This window comes from Dryobates pubescens, chromosome 9 (assembly GCF_014839835.1).
Source record: "Dryobates pubescens isolate bDryPub1 chromosome 9, bDryPub1.pri, whole genome shotgun sequence".
Taxonomy (NCBI): domain Eukaryota; kingdom Metazoa; phylum Chordata; class Aves; order Piciformes; family Picidae; genus Dryobates; species Dryobates pubescens.
Window position 1 is genome coordinate 9,570,120 of NC_071620.1, and position 26,676 is coordinate 9,596,795.

General features: G+C 42.3%; 2 protein-coding genes across 2 annotated transcripts in view; both read right to left on the reverse strand.

The window, feature by feature from the left end:
• STX17 (syntaxin 17) overlaps positions 1 to 26,676 on the reverse strand; it is a 225,328-nt gene that overhangs the window by 35,872 nt on the left and 162,780 nt on the right. The gene's annotated exons all lie outside the window — the stretch shown is intronic.
• INVS (inversin) overlaps positions 1 to 26,676 on the reverse strand; it is a 100,906-nt gene that overhangs the window by 8,248 nt on the left and 65,982 nt on the right. Inside the window, exons 9-14 of the mRNA XM_054164096.1 lie at positions 26,058 to 26,213; positions 24,434 to 24,663; positions 22,487 to 22,593; positions 17,166 to 17,378; positions 10,144 to 10,436; positions 4,424 to 5,228 (exon numbers count right to left, since the gene is read on the reverse strand). Coding sequence (XP_054020071.1) covers positions 4,424 to 5,228; positions 10,144 to 10,436; positions 17,166 to 17,378; positions 22,487 to 22,593; positions 24,434 to 24,663; positions 26,058 to 26,213 — 1,804 coding nt within the window. The remainder of the gene's footprint in view (positions 1 to 4,423; positions 5,229 to 10,143; positions 10,437 to 17,165; positions 17,379 to 22,486; positions 22,594 to 24,433; positions 24,664 to 26,057; positions 26,214 to 26,676) is intronic.

The following is a 26,676-nucleotide window of genomic DNA, read 5'->3' on the forward strand; positions in this document are numbered from 1 at the left end:
GCTCTTTGTAGCAGGGTAGTGCAATGCTTCTGCACTGCTGCCCAATGAACTGTTCTGTGTTCTGCACCAAACAATATTGCTGCAAACTGTACTGTAACAAAGCTCTTGCAACAGTAAACCGTTCACAGACCTAACAAAATGACAATGGCTGAACTGCCAGACTACTCTTCCTGAAGGCTTGCAGAACTGATGATTCTTGTTAGTGTTCTGTAAAACATGAGAAGAGATTTGCCAACAGAACAATTTTCCTTCTTTTTGTTTTTTAATAACAAATGTCTTTTAAACAATCTTTCATCTTCATGATTTCCAAAGTGCTCTGAGTAAGCACCTGCACTTCCTTCTGTGATGACACACCATTGCTGTCTCAGCAGGTGGATAGTTTGGAAAGATCTATCAAAAACCTTTAGCTTGTAAAAACTTTGATGATTTTCACAGAGGTAGGCCAGCTCAACACAAGTTTGATCCCCTTCTTGTGAGGAAACCTGCACAAGCCAGCACTGCACATCTTTATGCTTTGACTGAAAGCTATGGCATGAGCCTGCTCCTCTGTCAGAGGGTTAAGTGGAAACAGCAGAGCCTTCAGAAGTGAGAGTATCACTGATGGATATACTCTCCTAACTTTACTTAGGATTTACTTTAGCTTCTGGCATCTAAAAGGCTCTAAACACAAGAGACAAATTTGGGATCTAAATTAGAAAAGAAGGCCAAGGAGGAAGCTGCCAGCACTGAGCTGCTTGTACAGGGTTTGGAAGCAGCAGAGAGAGCTGATGAGAGCAGCAGTGGATCACTGGGAGAGCAAGTGGCTGCTTTGCTTTGCAGGTCAGTGTGGGTACAAGGAATATGGCATGGAATCAAAGAACCATAGAATAGTTTGGATTGGAAGGGGTCTCTAAAAAACATCTATTTCAACTCCCCTGCCATGGGCAAAGACATAACTAGATCAGGCTGCTCAAAGCCCCATCCATCCTAGCCTTGAACACTTCCAGTAATGGGGCATCAACAACCTCTCTGGGCAAGCTGTTCTGGAGTGTCACCACTCTCATAGTAAGAAACTTCCTCATTATGTCCAGTCTAACTCTGTCCTGTGTGATTTTAAAACTGTCCCCCCTTGTCTTGTCACTACAGCCCTTGGTAAACAGTCATATAGTTAAAGGGCTGCAATCAGGTCTCCCCAGAGCCTTCTCCAAGCCAAACCACCTCAGCTCTCTCAGCCTTTGTTCATAAGACAACTATTCCAGCCCACTGCTCATTTTCATAGCCCTCCTATGGGCCCTTTCCATGTCTGTCTTGTACTAGATGCATAAATAGCAAACAGAGATAAAAGCATGAAAATCAATGATACTGTATTAAAAAAAGTGGCTCCAAAATAAATTTGAAATACCCTTTTCCAAAGTTCCTAGGAATGTAACCACAGAAGTCAGGGCAAGTTTTATACTCCAACAACAGTTCACCGCTGAGATCACCTGGAATATTACTGGACTGCAAATCCAACCTCAGGCTTGGAAATATTTTGACTGATCAGTAAAAAAGCTGGAGCAAAGATGTATTTGCTGAGCCAAGACAGATGTTAGAATGACCACATTTCAGTTTATTAGCAAGCAGACTGTTGGCTTGGACAATGGGGTGTCTGCTCTGGTGTCCCTTCCCTAGTAATGGGCAATGTCAGCTCCCTCTGAGAAAGGGAAGACTTCCACAGTTAACTGTAGAAAGCAATGGAAGAAATACCAGAACTCCACAAGCCATTGAAGCTCCCTGGTGTTACATGCAGTAAAGCAACACAGGTAACACTCCACCTTGCAAAACAAGAAATGGGATTTTTGAAGCCTGGAAGCCCCACTGAAAGCAGGCAGCATAATGACATGCCACCTCTTCAACTTCTCAGGGTTACAGGGTACTTGATGAGAAGATCTTTTCTTTTCAAAACTGCAGGCTTGTACAATAAGTATTCTAAACTGCTCTCTTTTTCAGTCCTGGCCTTGCTTGATGTGCCCCAAAGGATGTTACTGGAGCAGCTGAACAGCCCAGGCTGGCTGCCTCCTGCAGCTGGAGGTAGTGGCAAAGAGAGCAGACCCTGATGATCCAGCTGCTGAGTGCCTCCCCCTGCTCCATGCCATGGCAGAGCGGGCTAGATGCAGATGCTGCCCGGCACTGGGAACAGTGATAGTACTTGGTTCCTGGCACAGCAAGGGGTAAAACCAGCCCATTTCAATTTCCTTGTGAGGGAAACAAAGCTTTCAAGCATGACCCAGAGGAAGAGAGGTCTACCAGGGACTCAGCATTTATTCTGCAGGCAGCTGGGCATTAGGACCCAATTCTGCTGTTGTGGGAAACTTGCAGGTTTGCAGAGGCTGGTATAAAGGATGTTGCTACCTTCTACACGCTCCCAGACATCTACCAGCTGCCCCCTGTGTGGCTGGGGGAACTATATTTGAATCATTACCAAACTATACTCCAGCCTGAGAGCTAAGCTCTCAAGGGAATGTCCTTCTTTTTTTTTCTTTAATTAAGTACTAGGATATATCAAAACATTCATATCAGTCACTACTGGGTCCAGCCCTATGTAATATATTCATTGGTGATCTGGATAAAGGGATAGAGTGTACCCTCAGCAAGTTTGCTGATGATACCAAGCTGGGAGGAGTGGCTGGCACACCATAAGGCTGTGCTGCTATCCAACATGACCTAGACAGGCTGGAGAGCTGGGCAGGGAGAATTCTGTTGAAATTCAGTAAGGGCAAGTGTAAAGTCCTGCACCTGGGGAAGAACAGACCCATGTATCAGTACAGGTTGGAGGTTGATCTCTTGGAGAGCAGCTCTGAGGAAAAGCACCTAGGAGTCCTGGTAGACAACATGATGATCATGAACTGGCAGTGTGCCCCTGTGGCCAAGAAGGCCAATGGCATCCTGGGGTGCATTAAGAGGAGTGTGACCAGCAGGTCGAGGGAGGTTCTCTTTCTGCTCTACTTTGCACTGGTGAGAACTCACCTGGAGTACTGTGTTCAGTTCTGGGCAGTTCAAGAAGGACAAAGAAGGAGAGAGTCCAGCACATGGCCACTAAGATGATCAGGGGACAGGAACATCTATCATACAGAGAAAGGCTGAGAGAGCTGGGTCTGTTTAGCTCAGAAAAGAGGAGGCTGAGGGGAGATCTTCTCAATGCTTACATCAGTAAGGTTGAGCCAGACTCATCTCAGTGGTCTCCACTAAGAGGTAATGAGCATAAACTTCCAGGAAGTTCCATCTAAACATGAGAAGGAACTTTACTTTGAGGGCTGCAGAGCACTGGAACAGGCTGCTCAGAGAAGTGGTGGAGTCTCTGTCTCTGGAGACTTTCAAGGCCTGCCTGGATGTGTTCCTGTGTGATCTGCTTTAGGGGATCCTGCTCTGGCAGGGTGTTGGAACAGGCTGCCCAGAGAGGCTGTGGAGTCTTCTCTTCTAGAGACTTCCAAAATCTGCTTGGACATGTTCCTGTGTGGCCTCCACCTTTGGCAGGGGTTGGAGTTGACCTCTCCAGAGGTCCCTTCCAACCCCTACCATTATATGATTCTATGATTAGCTTTTACAGTGCAGTACAACAGAACATCCCTTTGGTAAATTCAGGTCAGCTGTCCCTGCTATGTCACTTCCCAAGCTCTTGCCCACATCCAGCCTACTGACTTTGGAGTGGGGAGGAGAGAGACGGCCTTGACACTGTGTAAGCCCTATTCAGCAGCAGCCAAAATGCTGCTGAATTACCAACACTACTTTAGTCACAAATGCAAAGCATGGCTCCATAGGAGCTGCTATGAGGAAAGTTAACATCCTGACTCCAACATGCATGAATACATATTAATCAAAGTAGGACCATGCTGCAGAAAGTAAACACTGGGAGACCTTGCTTCCTCCTGTCTGCATCTTCTATACAGAAGTAACTCTTGCTCAGGAAGTTATTCAAGTTAGTTTCAGGTTTTGGCAACAAATGCCATCCAGGCTTCCAAATCTCTTCTGATTGGGCTATCCACTTCAAAGTTGGGTCAGAAAAGCATTTCAGCTGCATCACTGAATGGTGGTGAAGGATCTGGTTACAAAAGCCTTTTCAGGAAAAAGCCTACATCCCTACATGTCCAAGCCTGCCAGTGAACTCTGGGAAAGGCAAATCTTGATTGTCCCACTAAAGAAACACCAGTGCTGAAATAGAAGTTTAGTAACTTCTCCAGCTATTAAAAGTCTTCAGCTACCTTGCACTTGTAATGAACTTACTGATATCATCCCAGGGGACTGGAACCCACTTCCACTTGCCCGAGGACAGATCATCAAACTCCCGATTCAGCACTCACAACATTATAAGTAAAAGGACCAAAAGAACTGCACTGCCAACAAGCCTAATTTAATTTACACCTGCTTGTATCTTGCTCTTCTCTAGCTCTCTAAAGAGTAGCCTTACCTTCTCCATGTCCTCTGTATGACTGTAGCAGCGTAGTTCTTCTTCCGAAACAGCTCTTTTCTTCTTCTTTCTTTTTCTATTATCTGCACCCGAATCTCCAAGGGGATTAGTTCAATATTTGTGCTTTGCCACGAGACAGAACACAATTGATCATCTGCATTCCTGGATCCAATTACGCCTGTTCTTTCCAAGTTCAAACTGTCCTCAGGAGCAGAACTCGCTGCTGGGTTTCTTGGCACAGTTCTGGTAGGTTCTGCCCCAGCAGACAATAGAGGGGAGGCCTTTTTTGCCAGTTGGTTATTCCCCACTTTGTTAGTTTGTTCTACAGCATGCACGCTGTCATTCCTGGTGTTTACAAACACTGTTCTGGCACTTCCAGGCCTACTAGAGCCAGCAGGTGAACATCGCTCGTTATTCACCTCTTTATTCCTGGGGTGCTGCTGATGCTTTTTGCCTTTGGCAGGTGCTTCACACTGTTTTGGGCTTCTCACAATTCCACCAGTACAACTGATGCTGCAGAAGGACACAGCTGTTCCTTCACTATGCTCCTGGCTGCCAGATGAAGACCGACTCTGGTCTCTTGGTTTCTCCCCAGCACTAGCAGTCCTACAAGCAGAAGTGTGCCTTCTGCTCCTCTGAGCGCACGTACCCGTTGCCTCCACGGTGTGCTCCTTGTGCTTTCCTCCGTGCAGTTCCGTAGCAGCTGCAACCTGCTGTTTCACTTCAGCTTTTGTTCCCTCTTTTGCCTTGCTGCAATGGAATTGCACACAACTTGACTTGCTTTTGATGTGTTTCCTCAATGAATCTTTAGAGAGAGAAATGGAAACCAATGTTCAGTCTCTGAGCCAGCAAAACATAGTTTATACCTCTAACAGTATCATAGCATCATAGTATCAGTCAGGGTTGGAAGGGACCACAAGGATCACCTAGTTCCAACTCCCCTGCCATGGGCAGGGACACCCCACACTAGATCAGGCTGGCCAGAGCCCCATCCAGCCTGGTCTTAAACACCTCCAGGGATGGGGCCTCAATCACCTCCCTGGGCAACCCATTCCAGGGCTTCACCACTCTCACGGTGAAGAACTTCTCCTCACCTCCAGTCTGAATCTCCCCACCTCCAGCTTCATTCCATTCCCCCTAGTCCTATCACTGCCTGAGATCCTGAGAAGTCCCTCCCCAGCCTTCTTGTAGGCCCCCTTCAGATACTGGAAAGCCACAATTAGGTCACCTCTGAGCCTTCTCTTCTCCAGACTGAACAGCCCCAGCTCCTTCAGTCTGTTCTCACAGGAGAGGTGCTCCAGCCCTCTGATCATCCTCGTGGCCCTTCTCTGGACATGTTCCAGCACATCCATATCCCTCTTGTAATAGGGGCTCCAGAACTGGAGGCAGCACTCCAGGTGGGGTCTCACCAGAGCTGAGTAGAGGGGGAGAATCACCTCCCTTGCCCTGCTGGCCACACTTCTCTTGCTGCAGCCCAGGATCTGATTGGCTTTCTGGGCTGCAAGTGCACACCGAGTGCTCATGTTGAGCTTCTCGTTCACCAGCACCCCCAAGTCCCTCTCCTCAGGGCTGCTTTCCAGCCAGTCATTGCCCAGCCTGGATTTGGTTTTGCTCAGTTAGCCTTGAGTGCATTAGGATTGACTTAAAAATAAAATAATGTGTGAGCAGGACAAACAAGAAGAGGACGTGATTGCCTGCAACAGTGCACTCACAAACCTCTTCATTTCCTTTCTATTCTACAAACATTTTTCTGTCTCACATTACATTTGAGTTAGATGCCTAAAAAAGACTCAGGGAGAAACTATTTTTTTCAACTCCCTCAAACCAAAACCTGGTCATCTTCAAAGAAACAAGCTCACCACATGGTGGAGAAATGCAGCTGTATGAACACACCTGCTTGCTCCACTGAGGACATTGTAACAAACCTTCCCTGATGGAAGATGATTTGCTAAACTTCTGCTGTAGCCACCCAGCACCCCGGCACATGATGACAGCCAGGGTAACCCACTGACCCAGAATACCCAGAGCACTTGGATTCTCAGTATTTTCCTTAACATCCTAAGTGAAACAGTCCAGTCCTTCCCTCGCTGCAAGATTTCTTTTCTGAGCCTCGGGTGGGAAAATAAATCCTGTGTGATAACTGCTTCTAAACTCTCTTCTGAGAATGACTCAGAAGCTGGAGTGGAGTGCAAAACTAAAAATCTCCATCTACCACTCACCTTCTATTTTGTTAGGAAACTAACAGGGGAATGAGAAAACAGACCACACAGGATGAAATGTAACAAACACACAGGCTGTTAAAGGGTAGCTATGTAGGGGAAAAGAAAATGGAGTTATCTTTCATATAATAGAATCACAGAAAAATCTTCTGGATTATCCAAAACCTGGTAAAACCATGGTATGTTTTTCATCACTGTAACACCTTTACAGAATATTTTCTTGACAGGACACTGAAATATGGCAAATTAACAGATTATACAGAAGAAGATCTGGATTATCGTCAATGGTATCTCCAACAGAGATTTATTACAGCCAAACAGAGGGCTACAAGGATGATGAAGGGACTGGAGCACATGCCTTGTAAGAAAAGGCTGAGAGACATGGGGCTGTTCAGTCTGAAGAGGAGAAGACTGAGAGGGGATCTAATAAATGTGTATAAATATCTGAGGGCTGGGTGTCAAGAAGGAAGGGACAGACTATTCTCACTTGCGCCCTGTGATAGGACAAAGGGCAATGGATGTGAACTGCAGCACAGGAGGTTCCACCTCAACATGAGGAAGAACTTCTTAACTGTAAGGGTCACAGAGCACTGGAACAGGCTCCCCAGAGAGGTTGTGGAGTCTCCTCTGGACTTTCAAGACCTGCCTGGATGTGTTCCTGTGTGGCCTACGCTAGATTCTATGGTCCTGCTCTGGCAGGGGGTTTAGACATGATGATCTCCAGAGGTCCCTTCCAACCCCTAACATCCTGTGATCCTGTGAATAACAAGAACAGAGCACAGAGAAAGAAATTAAGGCAGATGAGATAACAAACATAGGAAGGAGGATTTCAGAGTGAACATCAGAACTGACCCACCAACTAAATCACAGTTTTCATATATTGTTAGGCAATGCAAAAACTCTTATTTGCAATTGCTGAAGATCTTTCTAAGAGCCAGCCCACAGGATCTAAATTTATATTTGAACTCCAATGAAGTAGCCACTGAAGTCCATTAATGTTTTGCTCACAAGAGGATTGATTAAAACACCAAATGAAAACTGATGAAAGGACTTCATGATTTGATCCTTACTGTGCCAACATTTCCTGGCACCATTCCAATAACAAAAAGAGGATGCTTATGTGAAAGTGGCAGAGCATTTTACCTGAAACACAGGCTTTTTGGACTGGGCAAAAGGGGGTTTCTTTATGATTTCTGAAATTAAACTGGTCTTGCTGTAGAAGAAAATGTGTTACCAGGTATTTTCAGAAGAACCCTAAGCTTAGCTTGGAGAAGAGGAGACTCAGGGGTGACCTTATTGCTCTCTACAGCTACCTTAAGGAAGGCTGCAGACAGGCAGAGGTTGGTCTCTTCTCCCAGGCAACCAGCACCAGAACAAGAAGACACAGTCTCAGGCTGTGCCAGGGGAGGTTTAGGCTGGAGGTTAGAAGGAAGTTCTACACAGAGAGAGTGATTGCCCATTGGAATGGGCTGCCCGGGGAGGTGGTGCAGTCACCATCACTGGAGGTGTTCAGGAGGAGACTTGATAGGGTGCTTGGTTGCATGGTTTAGTTGATTAGGTGGTGTTAGATGATAGGTTGGACATGATGATCTTGAAGGTCTCTTCCAACCTGGTCTATTCCTATCCTATCCTATCCTATCCTATCCTATCCTATCCTATCCTATCCTATCCTATCCTATCCTATCCTATCCTATTCTAAAGAGTTTTGCTCTCTTCATAGCCAACACTCATGATGGAGAAAGGTAATAAACAATAGTGAGGAATTTCCTATTTAAAATTATAGTTTGTTGAAAAAAATTACATCCTGCTTTAAAAGACACACTGAAAAGCAAAAAAATTCCAAGCAATAGCCCACAAAATTTTTCCTATCAACATGGAAAAAGTATTCTGGCACAGCTGCTTCAGGAATGCTCCAACTTCAAGGAAATCTTCAATCAAAAGTCCAAGCTACACAGAGCTAGCATTTCCTGCTGGTTTGAATTCCCCAGGTAGTGCAGAGAATTGAACATTTATGTTGGGCTTTCAAACATATCAGCATTAGAATCCTCTGCAGAAAATTTGGCCAACTCAGTCTGGATCTCTGTAGTCAGTTTGACCCTACAGTCCATGTTTCCCAAGGACTAGCTACCACCTAGATCCTTAGGTCATTCTCTGTATGAAAGCAGTATGTTTGTTCCAAGGAGCAGTGGGAGTCTGCCTGATGCAATGCAGTTTCCATTGGCATAACAACTGGAAGATTTTGGCAAGAAACGTCTGTTCATTCCTCTATCACTTCTTTGTCTTTCTCTCCTCCCTTCACTGTTCTAATGCTTCCCACTTCTTTTTCCTTTCCACTTTCTTCAGGACTTACCAGTTTCTTCTCATTCTGCTCATTTCAACTATACATTTTTCATTTGGCAATTGCTGTTTCAGATTTTACTTTGCCATCTGAATATGTTAATTAACATAAAGTTAATACATACACAGATAAAACTTAGAATTTTTAGCACCTCTGCTCATCATTAGCTATCACAGTATACATTAGGCTAAGACACAGACTCCCCTTCTCCTGTGACAATATAGTCAAGTATTCTGCTTACCAACACATTTCCATGCAAAAAAGATAAAGAAATCTAGGGAAAATGATTCAGTGGGAACAGCTCTTTGATTTCCACACCCCCAGCCCCCACCACTTTGGATTATGAAAATATCCTGATTAGCAGAATTTCCAGAGCAATTAGCAATAATTTTCCATCTGAGAAGGAGTTCTTGCAACTTACCTTAAAGAAACCACTTATCCAAGTTTTGCTTCTAAAGAAGCTTTGAAAGATTTGAGCCCTGAGCTCCTGTATCTGGCTGAAGTCAGAACTGACTGAAACATTACTGAAATTTTTGTCTTGATAAAAGTAATATAGGAGTGGTCAAGAAACGATGAGAAATGGATGATGCATTTACAGATAGAATGAAAGAATGGAGCAGGGCAAGAAAAGTAACAGGAAGAGCTCTGACACACTGTTGCACTTCTAAGAAGACTTTGACTTCTCCAAAACTATCCTACCCTGTGCTCAGCAGGAGGACTTCAAAGACAGACCTTGTCACAGAGAATAAAGCTGGCTGTACAGCTCTCTCTGTATGCTAGAGATGTCACTTAGGACAATTTTACCCTCACTTTAACCTCACTTAAAAACAAAAGGTACAAATTCTCCATGCACATTCTTCAAGAATACCAGAGGTATGCCAAGTATCTTTAATCTCATTTTCTCCAAACAGGAGACAATAAGGAATAGAACAACTACCAAGAACCTGTTCTTGCATTTTTTAGGTACCTTTACAGACACTGTAGAATACTTAAGTTGACAGAACAGAGACACTAAAAGAATCTCTCTCTAACTCTATGCTGTATGGATTGCTTAAATAATGAAAGAACAAGAAACGACAGAAAGACTAAAACAGGTGCTAGGTAAAAACACCATCAGACTTGGACAAAAAGGATAATCAGGACAATTACAAAAGATTACAAACCTTGCCTGGCTTTATGACCTTCACTCTGAGGCTCTGCTGACTCCTTTGGCGCCTCTTTGTTGCGACAAGCTTTAGGTGAACCTCTACTGTTTCTCCCTGGTTGAATTTGTGAAGCACTGAGGGACAGAGGTCTCTTATTCTGTGTATCAATTGATTTACTAGGCAACTGTGAGATGCTGCTAGTCTTGTCTCGATTTGCCGGGCTCTGTTGTGCTCGAAAGCGATTTTGTTCCACGTTCTGCACCCCTTTCTGTAGCCTGGCTTCTTTCCTCTTACTTTCCTCTTCACGTTTCCTGTAATTATAGGCAATAGCATAAGAATTCCAAAGACAAAAACTTGGGAGCATGTATCTAGCTTGGACACATTCCTCTCTACAAACCTGACACAGCCACAATAAACTCTGACTATATATATCATTATTATTTTTTTTTCTCGTGAGAAAGGGACACCTTTGAAGTGTATTAGCATGATCCAAAATAACAACTGACCTGTGGCTACAGCCTAAGCTCAGTCCTTACAGGGACCTCTGCAGAGGGACCTCGACTGACTGGACAGATGGGCAGAGTCCAACGGGATGGCATTCAACAAGTCCAAGTGCCGGGTGCTGCACTTTGGCCATGGCAACCCCATGCAGAGCTACAGGCTGGGGTCAGAGTGGCTGGAGAGCTGCCAAACAGAGAGGGACCTGGGGATGCTGATTGACAGCTGCCTAAACATGAGCCAGCAGTGTGCCCAGGTGGCCAAGAAGGCCAATGGCATCCTGGCCTGCATTAGGAATAGTGTGGCCAGCAGGAGCAGGTAGGTCATTCTGCCCCTGTACTCTGCATTGGTTAGGCCACACCTTGAGTACTGTGTCCAGTTCTGGGCCCCTCAGTTTAGGAAGGATGTTGAGACACTTGAACGTGTCCAGAGAAGGGCAACAAGGCTGGGAAGAGGCCTTGAGCACAAGCCCTATGAGGAGAGGCTGAGGGAGCTGGGGTTGCTTAGCCTGGAGAAGAGGAGGCTCAAGGGAGACCTTGTTCATGTCAGAACAAGAGGACACAGTCTCAGGCTGTGCCAGGGGAGGTTTAGGCTGGAGGTTAGGAGGAAGTTTTACACAGAGAGAGTGACTGGCCATTGGAATGGGCTGCCCGAGGAGGTGGTGGAGTCACCATCACTGGAGGTGCTCAGGAGGAGACTTGACAGGGTGCTTGGTTGCATGGTTTAGTTGATTAGGTGGTGTTGGATGATAGGTTGGACATGATGATCTTGAAGGTCTCTTCCAACCTGGTCTATTCTATTCTATTCTATTCTATTCTATTCTATTCTATTCTATTCTATTCTATTCTGTTCTACAACTACCTGAAGGGAGGTTGTAGCCAGGAGGGGGTTGGTCTCTTCTCCCCGGCAACCAGCACCAGAACAAGAGGACACAGTCTCAAGCTGTGCCAGGGGAAGTTTAGGCTCGAGGTTCTTCACAGAGAGAGTTGTTAGCCACTGGAATGTGCTGCCCAGGGAGGTGGTGGAGTCACCATCCCTGGATGTGTTCAAGAGAGGATTGGACGTGGCACTCAGTGCCATGGTCCAGTCATGAGGTCTTGGGTGACAGGTTAGACTTGATGATCTTTGAGGTCTCTTCCAACCTTGGTGATACTGTGATACTTACCTGTGTCATAACTGATACAGAGAAGAATAAATTAACTTTGAACTAGCTGCTTCTATGTATTTATAACTTCTAGATAATTTATTTTACATAAACATTTTATACATCATACAACTGATAAATCCTGAAAATGTGAGAGGTGAATGGAAAACTTCTGTGCACAGACTATGCCATTACAACTATGACATTTGGTTCTCATAAATGAAAGAACTCATACAGCTCTTAAATGGTGTAGCTAGGGAAAGAGAATTTTGGACAACGTTAGGAATGGTGCATCTGTTGAATGAAGTTTTGCAGCCTGTTTTGAAATACAGTGGGATATCACTGTGCTTTAGCTGTTAAATTCTTTTTCCTACCAAGCAGAGTAAACCCAATAGCACCTAGCTAACATGACATACCTACCTAGCACTGGATTTGTTTTTATAAATTAAGCACTGCTTGTAAGATGAAGTGACACTTTTCCTGTTGGAATGGACAGGTGGTAAATGTCGTATCATGTAGCAGCCTGATATTTTAACTTGCTTCCAATGCTACAACGGAGTTTGCAGACTGTTGACACATTAGCTCACAGAACAGCATATGACAGGTTAGTTATGCAGCATGCCATCCTCAGTTCCTGAGAGTCGTATCAATGCCAGTGTATGTCATTTCAGTGTGAGCTGCCAGGGAGAAGCCTTAACTTTATCTGTCAGTACTATCTTATCAAGTACACTCTGCAGAAGCAGCTGATTGAACTTTGTACCTGAGAAGCTGCTAATTGATCTGAAAAACACACTCCTGGAAGCCTGAGGTTCACTATTCCCTCTGGCACAGAAAAAAGTGACCAGTTTCAAATGATACTGGCATTCCACAACCGGACTACGTGGGGATGTCTGCCTTGGGTACACTATGGATCTCACAGATCTGCCATTACACTGCTATCTGAGCAGATATATTAGATCTTACTATTCATAGAAGAGTATTTTTCTCTTTTTTAATCATAATCAAGCAGCCTATTGCCAGTAGTATCCTCCATTCAGCATATTAAAACATGAAGTGTGAGACTTTAACTGTGTGATACACAATCGAGCCACAGTGGCCTGAGCCCTTTGGATGAGCAGATTAATCCTAGAACCATGGAATGCTTTGGGTTGCAAAGACCTTTAAAACTCATCTAGTCCAACCCCCTTGCAGTCAGCAGGGGCACCTTTAACCAGATCAGGTTGCTGAGGCCCCATCCAACCTGATCTTCAATGTTCCCAGGGGTGGAGCATTGACCACCTCTCTTGGGCAACCTGTTCCAGTGTTTTACCACCCTCAAAGCATTAACTTCAGCAATGCACCCACTGCAAAGCTATTGAAATAAACACAGGAGCAAACAAAATGGAGAAAAGGGGAGGTTTTTTAAAAAAGGTCTTGTTTGTGTGCAAATTTTTCATACTAAATTGAAGAAATAATGCATGAAAGGGATTTCAAAAATCCCTCTCCATAGGCCATCATCTTAATTGTCAGAGTAGAGCTTAGCTGATTAACAGACTCTTGAATGCTTATGAACCTCCCCTTCTGCTTTGTTTTACTCAGTCAGAAATTTAGTTTGTATGGCAATGAAGCCTATCTCCAAAAATCAGAATTTCCAGGCTTTGCTGTTGTCTAAGCTGAGGGAGTAGGTTTCATGAGCAAGTAAGGAAGTAAGACAAGTTCCTGACTTCCAGACTTTCGGCCACTCTAAAGATGTTCTGGTGACTCAAAAGGATCCAAATTTGGGCTCTAAATTTAGACAACTACAGCTCAACAGTGATAACACAGCTGGCAGGCCAACATTTTCCAGTGATAACTGCAACAGAATTTTGTCCTGAATGGTCAGAAATTTTTATTTCATTACAAAAGTGAGAGAATGGAAACAGCCTTTAGCAGATGGAAAGGCAGAGTCTCAGCCTTACACATTAGTGCAGACACAGAGATGCTCTGAATTTTTGACCCTGCCGAAATGAATCCAACCTTTTCTATTTGCTAAGAATATTTTGCTTTTTCTATCTACTCTGTGGGAGACATTATAAATTTAGAATGTGTCCATGTGCCTGGAGAGCATTTTTGAAGTTACCCTTGCAAAAAAAAAAGTTACTTAAAAAAAAAATCATACCTGAAAATAGATCTTCAGGTATGATCCTATTACTGCTGAAGCTTTATCTGGACCAGAAGGAGTTATATTTCATGTTGTGCAAACATCTAGCACGATGCTAGCTTTGAAAACTTAACACTGTTGATTCATAGAATGGTCAGTGTCTGATCTACTGCAACCTTTTAACAGATAATCCTTCACAACAATGCAAAGAAACAGTTAACTTCTAGTATTCTAAGGCTATTGGTCTTCCCAAATGTGTAGAGCAGTCAGTTTGCCTTTACCTAACTACCTATTTTTATCTCTACCATGTCTTATATTTATTTAAACACCATTTCTAATTTAGTCTTCAGTGTATTTAGTCTTCTGCATCTTGGTGCTATTTGCAAATGTAATACTTGACTTTTTAAATGAAAACATTACATAGTATCAGATTCAGGATGCATTTGTGTGAAATTCTCATTGATAAATGCTTCCAGTGTCAAGCTGAACCCATCCAGCAGCTTTTCAATTCATGCTACATTGAGCTACTTTGCTAGCTAATGAGAATGGCACATGAGAAAGTAAGAAAACATTAGGCAAGTCTGAATGACAGCCACCGTTTCTCCATGACCACAAAACCTGTTATTCTATCACAAAAGAAAACCAAGTGGCTTGATATAGTTTCTTCTTAGCAAATCCATACCAGCCATTACTTCTTTCTTTGTTTTGTTCCAGATACACTGATGTTTGCTTACTCATTCCAGAAGAAAGGTAGGGAATGACTAATAAATCCAGTGAAAGACTACAGAGAAGCTTAAGAGACTCATATGAGAAGAGGCTGAGGGAGCTGGGGCTATTCAACGTGGGCAAGAGAAGGCTCAGGAGGGAAATCTCATCTATGTCTACTAACACCTGATCTGAGAGAATCAAAAAGATGGAGCCAGACTGTTCTCAGTAGGATCCACTAACAGGACAGCAGGCAGTAAGCATATTAAAGCTAATTAAAACTCATTAAATTCTACCTGAAAATAAGAAAACTACTTTTATTTTTTTTCTCTCCCCACTGTGAGGGTGATCAGACACTGGAACATGCTGCCTGGAGAGGTTGTGAAGTCTCTGTTTGCATAGATACTCAAAACCTCACTGGATATGGTCCTGGGTAAGCTACTCTTGATGACCTCACATGTCATGTCTTGTAACCTGTTACAGCTTACCTGTGACATCCCTGGCTGAGGGAGCTGAGATTGTTTAGCCTGGAGAAGAGGAGGCTTAGGGGTGACCTCATTGCCCTCTACAACTACCTGAAAGGTGGTTGTAGACAGGAAGGGGTTGGTCTCTTCTCCCAGGCAACCAGCACCAGAACAAGGGGACACAGTCTCAAGCTGTGCCAGGGGAGGTTTAGACTCGAGGTGAGGAGAAAGTTCTTCATGGAGAGAGTCATTCGTCATTGGAATGTGCTGCCCAGGGAGGTGGTGGAGTCACCATCCCTGGAGGTGTTCAAGAGGAGACTGGACGTGGCACTTGGTGAAGTCTGTGGTGACAGGCTGGACTCGATGATCCTCGAGGTCTCTTCCAACCTTAGTGATACCGTGATACTGTGACATCCTTGAAAGGCCTCAACTCTGAGTTTTGGCTATTCTAACACCAGCCCTACATTCCCAAGCAATGTTTCCACACTCTTCCTGTGGTGCCCATTCCTGCTTCCACATCCTGTGTGTTGCCTTTTCGCATTGCAGCTCTGTCATGGCTTCCCTGTGTACCCAAATTGCTCTCCTGATATGTCTCTTTGCTCGAGGAAATACTAGTGTGCCTGTTGTCCTGGCCTGCATCAATCTCCATTTCATAAACTACCATTTATTTGATAGAGGTTTGTTCCACATGTGAGAATCAATTTGTATAGAAATATTTCACAAGCATTGACTACCTAACTTTACCAGAAGATAATACAGGTATGAGATGTTGTTTGACTTTTGGTTAAGCAAGTAAAAGCCCTGACTACTGAAAAACATGCAGACTTAGGAGTTATTTCTGTTAGTGAGACTCTCTGAATCAGCATGTTACAAAGCAAGGTTTGAATATATACACTGAAATAGCTGGGGGGTGTGGGTGTGTGTAATCTAGGAGTTCACTGTTCTGGATTCATACCTAATGCCTGCTTTTATCTGGAAAGCACATTCTTCAGCATTAGCAAGGATATTGCATTCTTGTATGTGGCAACACCCTGGCCACATCTAGTGGTGGAATGCACAGAATGTCGACAATATAATGTCCCTCCAGTTTATTAGAGAACATAAAACTGCAATTGAATAAAATCTGTTATGTGACAGCTTGATTTGCTTGTGCACTCTGATTGTATTTTAATCCCGGTTTTATGGTACACAGATTTTGTTTCTGTTGTTTTCAAACAAATCAACAACAGCTTAGGAAGTTTCAGAAAGTACATCAGAAACTCAACAAGCAAAATGATTACAACAAACCACTCCCCGCCCCCCCATTTCCAGGAGGCAATCTTTTCTTAACTTAATCTTCAAGATGTGGCATCACAGACTCTTCTGAATATGACTGTCATCCTGTCAACATGCTAGTTCCTCAGCTTTTGTTATTTTGCCATGTACTTGCACATTACATAAAGCTTGTTATTTATTTTGGGATTATCTGGAAAATTATTTCTATCTATATAGAATAGAGTAGAACAGAACAGAATAGAACAGAACAGAATAGAATAGCATAGAATAGAATAGCATAGAATAGTATAGAATAGACCAGGTTGGAAGAGACCTTCAAGATCATCATGTCTAACCTATCATCCAACACCACCCAATCAACTAAACCACGCAACCAAGCACCCCATCAAGTCTCCTCCTGAAGGTGGGCAATGGGCAATCACTCTCTCTGTATAGAACTTCCTCCTAACCTCCAGCCTAAACCTCCCCTGGTGCAGCTTGAGACTGTGTCCTCTTGTTCAGGTGCTGGCTGCCTGGCAGAAGAGACCAACCTCCGCCTGTTTACAACCTCCCTTAAGGTAGTTGCAGAGAGCAATAAGGTTACCCTTGAGTCTCCTTTTCTCCAGGCTAAGCAACCCCAGCTCCCTCAGTCCCTCCTCACAGGGCTTGTGCTCCAAACCCCTCACCAACTTTGTTGCCCTTCTCTGGGGGAAAAAAGTACATTATATCCTTCCTATAGTTTCATTAAGGGGAACATATAAGTGATAATGAGTAACAGACAAAAATCATACACTGATATATGCAAACTTATGACAAATGTCTATTTGTTGGAGTAGATTTCAAATCTCAGACTTACTTGGCAGCAGCATCCTTTCTCAGTTGTTCGTGCTTCATTAAAAGATTCTTCCTCTCTTGAAAAGCCTTTCTAACTTTGTATCCTTTGTAAACAGCCTGAATTTTGAAAGCAGCAATGTCCTGTATGGCAGCTATAGACAGAGCCCCATGTTCCAACATGAACTGAATCACTTCATGGTGCTCACCAAGCAAGGCATAATCCAGTGGAGTATATCTAAAAAGAAACAAACACCCACAAAACAAATCCACATCAATTATCACTGAACTACAGTTCTAACCATAACAGGCAGTTACTTGATCCTTATTTCATAAGAAGACAGCTTCTAGTATGAAGACAGATTAACATGGTTATTCAGTAGGCTGTTTTACCCATTTTTAGTATTATTTTCCTGTATTTCCTGTCATTCTATGCACTGCAACTATACTTAAGGATTATTTCAGTCTCCTAATACAAGGAGAGGGGCAGACCTTATGAAGTGTTGTTTAAAGCTACAAGGATATGAAGAAAGAAAATTGTTTTTGCAGAATCACAGAATTAACCCAGTTGGAAAAGACCTTCAATATCATCAAGTCCAACCTATCACCCAACACCATCTAATCAACTAAACCATGGCACTAAGTGTCTCATACAGTCTTATTTTAAACACTTCCAGGGACAGTGACTCCACCACCTCCCTGGGCAGCCCATTCCAATGGCAAATCTCTCTTTCCGTGAAGAATTTCTTCCCCAACATCCAGCCTAAACTGCAAAATTGTTTTAGAAACATAGAATTGTTGGGGTTGGAGGAGACCTCAAGGATTATCCAGTTCTAACTGCCCTGCTATAGGCAGGGACACCTCACACTAGATCAGGTTGCCCAGAGCCACATCCAGCCTGGCCTTAAAAATATCCAGGGATGGGGCTCCTACCACCTCCCTGGGCAACCTGTTCCAGTGTCTCACCACCCTCATGGGGAAGAACTTCTTCCTAACATCCAATCTGAATCTACCCATTTCTATTTTTTTCCCATTCACCCTAGTCCTATCATTACCTGACATCCTAAATGTCCCTCACCTGCCCCTGCCTCTTTTTTCCCTCAAATCCCAGAGCACCTGGGCTCTATTGGAGTCTCCTCCCACCCCAGGTGTGGCCGCTTGGACCTCCCCACCCACTCCCCTTTTTAATCCCCCCAGGAAGGGCAGAAGCCCTAAGCTGAGCCCATCTGGGCTGAGGGATCCTCCTCTCATCACAGGTTAGTGCCCATGGTGCACACTGGGTGATGGTGGTGGTGACAACAAAGGCCGGGGGGCCTGGTGGCCCCCCAGTTAGTTAGGAAGAGGATTGATGCTCCCTCCTACAATGTTCACAGGTGCTGGCTGGGACTCCTTACTGGGGCTGAGCTCCTCTGTGTGGTATCTTGGCTGGTGAGGGTCTTGCCCTGGGCTCTGGGATGGGTGTAGTAATGGTGGTGGTGGAGCAGGAGCTGTTTAGTCAGATGATATTATGCTATTATGATATTTTTACCTGGAGGCCCCTTGAGTCTGCTCTCATCATTCAATAAATCTCTGCTTTTGTGCCTCATTTACAGACCATTTCTTCCCCTTCACTGCTTCCTTTCAGAAATAAGGAAGGAAAGAAGGAAGAAAAGCAATAAAGCATATCTAGAAAATGCATTCACTTATCAACCAACTCTGAACAGGAAGCCTTCAGGAAGAGGGACCAAAATCTTCCAAAGACCTACCCAGAGAATTACCTGCTTCAGGCAAATAATCTTAAAAAGGTGTCATTGAGGGTTCTCATGTAGAAATATAATCTAAATAGAAAGCAAATTAAGACACTTTTTGTGTTACTTCCATATGAATTTAAACTCTAGAGGCCTACTGTCAAGTCTTCTGTGACAATGACTGAGGTCAGTATGACTGACCAAGCAGCAAGATTACATCTGCATCAAGGGATAAATTATTAATTTTTAAAAGAACTAGGGAAATTTAAGTCTGTTTTCAAATGAGCACAGCTACCAAAAAATAAATGTCTCTGTGGTGTCAAAGATGGCCAAACTCTTATAAAAGATTCTCAAATTTCCCCTTGTCAGCACAGGAGTGATATTTACATACCTCCCTCACCACCGCTGAAACATTAGGTGAAGACATTTAGTGACTTAAAATTATTAAGGCCACATAACACAAGTCTATGAAACAAATAGTGTCAATGCATGCAGTTGTGAAAATCAAGGCTCTTCTTGATGGTAACTTGCTGGGACACAATGCTGGTAAGCAAAGCAAAAGAGACAGAAAGCACAATTGGACTTGCCACACAGCAATGATTTGATGGAAGGATTAACAGTGTCTGAACTGAAGTGTCTGCAGGAATAAAGACAATGACATAACATGAAAATTTGTATGTCAAGGTGTGCTGCTGATAGTGTTTAAAGAGATACAGATTTTTTTGATAACCCAGCAATGGGAGCTTCAGAATCACAGAATTGTTGGGGTTTGAAGGGACCCCAAGGATCTGACCCCCCCTGCCATGGGCAGAGACACCTTCCACTAGGATCATGTTGTTCAGAGCCACATCCAGCCTGGCCTTAAAAACATTCAGGGATGGGGTTCCCACTGCCTCCCTGGGCAATCTGTTCCAGTGCCTCACCACCCTCATGGTGAAGAACTACCTGCTGTCTAATCTAAATCTCCCCTCTTCTAGCTTGAATCCATTCCCCCTAGTCCTGTCACTGCCTGAAACCCTAGAAAGTCCTTCACCAGTCTTCTTGTAGGCCCCCTTCTGGTACTGGAAGGCTACAATTAGGTCTCATTGGAGCCTTCTTTTCTCCAGAGGATGTTTCAGAAAAAACATTTTTAAAGTATACTTAGTTCTGAATATTTTAATTAACAGGTACAAAAAGATACCCAGGCAAACTTCATGCTAACTGCATGTTTGTACCAAGACAATGTATTATATTATGGATCCCAGCCATGAAGACCTGTATTTTTAAACATGGATTCCTAACTCCACTGGAGCTACCTTTGAGAGTTAAATAAATAAATAATTGCTCAGATCAAGTCTGAACAAGGGTTTGTATGACTGGATGCCATCACATACACTTCTTGCAACCAGCCATTACTCTGTTGTGTTAGTTCAAAGCCTGTTATAAATGTCCTTTTCCACTGGTTACCTTTAAAGCAGGCAGCTTTTAAATCAAGTTGCCTTCACAGGAAGACGTGCAAAGAAGACATCAGCCATAAGATGCTATACATAACTTAGCACAAAGTTGGTCAAGCAGCAGCTAGCTTGGCAACACATCAAGTTGGTTTACAAAATAAATTTGCAAAGAACAACAAATTACTCCCTTCCAGAATAGCACCTGATCACCTATCTGCTGCAAGCAGGTGGTCAGCTTTAGATCCTAGACGCAATCTCAGCCTGGTCTCCTCACAGTTTTGGTTTTTTTTTTTAGTTTTAACTATGTTTGAATTTTGACCTGGCACTTCAGGTTGCACTCTACAAAAGTGAAGATAGGGAGTTTGTTTCTATGGGTCTCTTCTCCCAGGCAACCAGCACCAGAACAAGAGGACACAGTCTCAAGCTGTGCCAGGGGAGGTTTAGGCTGGATGTTAGGAAGAAGGTCTTCAAAGAAAGAGTGATTGGCCATTGGAATGTGCTGCCCAGGGAGGTGGTGGAGTCACCATCACTGGAGATGTTTAGGAAGAGACTGGATGGGGTGCTAGGTGCCATGGTTTAGTTGATTAGATGGTGTTGGGTGATAGGTTGGACTTGATGATCTCAAAGGTCTCTTCCAACCTGGTTTATTCTATTTTATATATATATATATATAAAATTACTCTTTGGAGAAGTTGTTACTGATTAAAAAACTATTTCATCCAATTAAGGAGGAACCATACCCATGAGATTTTTTTACTCTCCTTTACAACACTTGACCTGATTTTTCCACTTCACAAACTTTTGATCTCTTAATAAACTGAGGATTTGTAGATGATTATTGAGGGAATTGTGCAAATTTTATATATCTTTAGGAGAATAACAGGTAAAGACTGGTTCATCTAGAAATACTGGAAATCTGTTTTGTTCTGCACGTGGACTAAGTGCTAAAGGGCTGACACCTGGAATAGTGCTAGTTGTGTTTTGAGTAACCTAGGCTTATACACAAGATCAAGTATTAATGCTAGAAGAGAAACAAAAATAGATATGCAGCGAATGACTACAGTAAAGCCACAGCAAAGGTCTTTTCCTGACATTTGAGCATCAATAATACATTTCCACAAAGGAAGGAAAATAGCAGTCTCCACTCTGGCAAAAGAGTGGCTTTTAATCTTAATAATCAAGAGTAATTTAATTACACCTGTTTATTTAATTTTCTATCAAAAATGACTAAAAAGAGCATTGGCACTGCTTAATTAGGAACTACTTATACTTCTGTGCTTCTCAATAAAAAATAGGAACAAAAAAAAAGAAGAGATCTGAGTGATGTAGAGAACAAAAGAGAAAAGATAGGGGAAGAAAGCAATTAAAAACTAGAATAAGTATGGAAGTCTCAGATTTAGCACTAAAATACAGGGTTTCGAAGTCCTTAAGTTATTTTAGATGTTGAAGTACTCAAATTTATGTGGCATACTTATTATGATTTTTGTTTATAATTATGAGGAGGTCATCTACTCTGGGAAAAAAAAAAGGCATTATAATTTTCTGCTAATAGTAATTACATTCACAGTCAGGTGACTAATTTGAACTCCACAACCTAAATCACTTCTAAAAAAACTATTAATTATATGTCAATGAAAGACAAAGAAAAGAGATGCAAATGTACTCTCTTTATGATTATAGGAGGATTCTTTTTTGTTTTTTTTTTTTAACTAGGCCTTTAGAATACAGTTAACAACCAGGTAACTTGTAATCACCATTTTAAAAGGTAACATTACATTTCTCCTATTTTTTTTTCTTCTCACTGTATTCTCACTAAACAGAAAAGAAAAATTCCAATCTACTCCACCAGCAGCAGAAATGCCTTTTCATCCTTTGTCTGCACATATCTGCTGCCAGTTTCATACAAGTGAAAAAGACCCTTTAATATTTCAAACCAGACTGGAATGAGTAAATGCTTGCAGAAATCTTTACATTCAAGATTTAAAAACATAAACAGTTGAAGCTGCAGTGTCTGTCTTAGAGACTTCTCAAGTTAGGAAAGCTACTTACACTGAAACCCAAGATTACAAACACTCCTTTTAGATACAGGATCATGATTCTCTGGCAATATCTGAACACTTAACATTTGAATCAATAAGTAGCACTTTTGCTAAATTAACAGAATTATGCATTGAGGCAAGAAATACCTTTCCTCACTGTTCTCCATATGATTAGGGAAGGCATCAAAACCAAGCAGCAACTTTATAGCATCAAGGTACCCATTGTTACAGAGCCAGTGTAAAGCAGTTCTTCCCTGTAAACAATAGAAGAGAATAAAACCAAATATTATCCCCAAACTCTATCATGCCACAATGGAAGTCATAAATCATACTGTAATTCAATGCTTTTCTGGATGCGAAGGACGAACTGATTCTTCCAAATAAACTTCCTTGTTAAAATAAAAGAATACAGCTTAAAATGAAGTTACTGAAAAATGAAGTTGGGGGGGGGTGTTGTTGTTGTTTTTAGTGAGATTACAAGAATAATGCTTTTTCATGTAAAGAGACTAGCTCTATAGTTGCTTTCTTTGCAGCTATGCTACCCAGGTCTGTAGTTCAGGCTGTTTTCTAGGCTGCTCCAAAACACTGTGACACTGATAAAAATTACTACAGAATTCAAAATCTGATTGAGTTTGAAGAAAGCTTATGAGCTCAGGTAAACAAAGAAAGATGCCAGCTGTGCTTTCAAAACAAGCCTGATTTCCAAAGACTGCTTTGTCTCACATAAAGCTGAGACCCAGCTCTCAAACTGCACTTTATACAGCCAGCTCCTACATGATCACTATTGGAACCAGGATTACAGAACCACAATCCAAATACCTCAAGCTCTGTTAACATCAATGCAACACAGATATTTCACTTTGTTTCCAGGCCATGCCTCCTATCTTTGTCTTGTTTTGAACTCTAAATGTAGGAAATACCTAGGAGGCTGGCAAACAAGAAAAACATGAAGACATTCTGAGTTCACTACTAGAAAGCTGCCTCCTGAACCCCACTGCTTGAAGAGCAGGCTGCAGTGTCTCTGCCTGAAATATGTTCAGCTGTACTCAAGGTATCGTAATATCAGTCAGGGTTGGAAGAGACCACAAGGATCATTTAAGTTCCAACCCCCCTGCCATGGGCAGGGACATCCCACACTAGATCAGGCTGGCCAGAGCCTTGTCCAGCCTGGTCTTAAACACCTCCAGGGACAGGGCCTCAACCACCTCCCTGGACAACCCATTCCAGGGCTTCACCACTCTCATGGTGAAGAACTTTTTCCTCACATCCAGTCTGAATCTCCCCACCTCCATCTTCATTCCATTCCCCCTAGTCCTATCACTACCTGATATCCTGAGAAGTCCATACATCTTGTAGCAGGTTGGAAAACCTCACCAGCATGCTCTATAGAGCTCACGCCAAGACCCACTTTCCCATTACCTGGAATTATCCATGCCCTACAATGAACAGCTACAGAAGAGTTTAACAAATTAGGTGAAATTCTTTTGAATGATGAAGTTCTACCAATTTCTGAGAAATCATGTCGTATAACAAAGAAACCTGTCGTTATGTTGCACAATTATTCTGGCTCCTAGTTTCACTTACTACTTGAAAAAAAGCAGAAATGAACATACAAACTAATCAGTGGGTTGATTTTTTTTTTTTCCCCCACCTGGAAAAGTGATACATATGTGGATACTTCTGTGCATAAGTAATTGAAGCAGTTCGTATGCAATCTCACTTGCAAGATCTTACTAGCTCTATCTCTGTGCTGAAGAAACACATTACAGGCTATAAAATCACGTTATCATCTCAGCTGTTAATAAGGAGTGACAGAAGTTAAATCAGATGATTAGCATGACTCCTTGGAAGATCACACTTTGGTAGGGAAAAGTCGAAAGTAATCTGGAAAAATATGAATCTTCAATTCATGCTGCATATTAAAATACTACTTTTCATTCAAGATATTTAACAGTGAAGCCATAGGGAAAATTATGTCAGCATGCCTTTCCTTTCATCTTTCTATGTCCCAGAATAGAAAATTACTTTGAAGAAAATGTTCTGATTTATGGTTATTCTAAAGTTTAATACATAGCTCAGTGAAGAACAACATACCTCTTTATCCTGAATATTTGGATCTGCATTGTTTTCCAGTAACACTACCATGCAGTTAATGTAACCACCGTAAGCAGCACACTGCAGAGGTGTTCTACCTGCATAGTCCTGCACATTAGGGTTGATTTTATTTTCCATCAAGATTTGGCACACATCAGCATTTCCTCCCAGGGCTGCCCAGTGAAGGGGTGAATGGCCATCTTGGTCAACCAAATCCACTCTTGCCCCTCCTGTAACAACAAATACATTTTTGAACATAAAAATAAACCAGTTTTGAATGTGAAGAAAAGGGGGCGGGGGGGGGGGGGGAAAGACAATTCAGGTAAGTATTTATGAAAATAACTTCCACTTTGTTGAATTCAAATCCTGAAGCCTAAATAAAAATTAACTGAGAATGAAACAGTTACAGTGAGAATCAGGCATCTAACTTGTTTACAAGCTTCCAAGTATTCTCCCAGACGCCCTTGGAAAACCTAGCCTTTATTTGTTTCAGGCCTATTAGTTTTCAGTCACACTTTTACTTCTTAACAACAAAAAAACTTTTGAAAAATTAGATTTCAGATGAAATCTCTTTTTAAATCTCTAAAGCAGAGAGGAAAAAATACTCATAGTGAAAGAATGACATGAAAAAAAGCTTTTTAATTCAAGCATTTAAGCAGATGACTTTCTCTATGTGTTCTTGTAAGATGGAACTTTCTACAAAAATAAAACTCTGTAAATAAAAATCCTCAAACCAACCAGCAACAAGGACTGTCTATATCATAAAATGTTTGATGAAACATAAATCAGATTCTGATGCTCAAACTTCTTGCATCAATCAAAATGAAACAGCATAGGGGGTGAGAGGAAGAGCTTAACAGGAGGTTAAGAGATACCCAGCAGATCAAAGAGGAAAGCAAGTTCTTCAGTAAGAAAGGCTGGCTGGTGGAAAACTTGGATACTTCAACTGTCCATAAATGAGATAATATCTCAAGTTGGAGGAAGATTGCTTCCAGCTACTTGGAGTGTTTCTGCGAGGCTGAAATGCCAGACTTTTGCATTTAAGATACCACTGTTGTTTGCTATGCTTCTGATACTTCAACAGAGTTTTTACAATTAAAACTGTGTGCATTGTTAAATCTCATTTCTGTCTGCAAGTGAAATACTGCTTATAAAAAGGGAACAGGAAATATAAATGATTTAGGATGTTTGATAGCTGCTTTCACTGAACAATAAAGATTCATTTAAATAGTCAAAAAGTTTTCAAAGAGGCCTGAAAATGCTTTCTCACAAACAGAAGGAAGCATAATTTAGTCTTATTTATTGGAGAAAATGAAAGAATGGAAAACAAATGCTTTCTGGGAGAAGAGGTGGTTTGGGAGAGTAGAATGTACTTTAAAAGGCTTGAGCAGAAAGGAGCTGTGAAAAGTACTATCTCAGTTTTGAACAATTTATATTTAACCTTTCCAGCCATTTTGCACAACATTCTCATACTCACTAGCACTGTTCCACAAAACAGACAAAACCTGCTTTGGGGAATTAATTTTGTACCCCACCACTTGCTCAGCTATGCTGTTTATTTCCCAGCCCCACAGAAAGCAGCACCAGAACTCTGAACAGGTTTGTAAATTTGTAACCAGCTGACCTTTAATGAGAGTTTGTATCACTTCTTTGTGTCCCATCTCACAGGCTCGGAAAAGCGGGGTATGTTTCATGACATCCAAAGCATCCACGTGTGCCTTATGTTCCAACAGCAATTTCACTGTGCTGACATGGCCAGAAAGGGCAGCGGCGTGTAATGCTAGAAGAATAAAGTGGTAGGAAACAGAAATCACAATGCCATAAGCTTTAGAGGCTCACAATTAAGTAAATTTAAAGGTGAATTTCAACCATTTTGGTGGAAAAGGTGCTTTAATAATCACAAGAAACTGAAGGATCTTAGCAAGTGATCACTAACCATGTTTTCTTGCCATACAAGCAGTAAGTGGAAAAACTGTTAGCCCTGAAACACATTTCTCACTTGTACAAGTAAGATTTTTAACCTTAACATCACCAGAATTGCTTCTTCTGAGGATCTGTGGAAGGTTAGCAGCTTCCGATTAATAGGACATAACATAATCTACTTCTGCCTTTGTTTTGCGGTGTTTCTCACCTCATCTAAGTGGAGATTAAACTACCCACTACCAATGAAAGAAAGCTTTCATTATTTCTTCAGGGCTTTCTTGAAAATACCCTTTAATTTATTGATTTTTTCCCAAATAAAC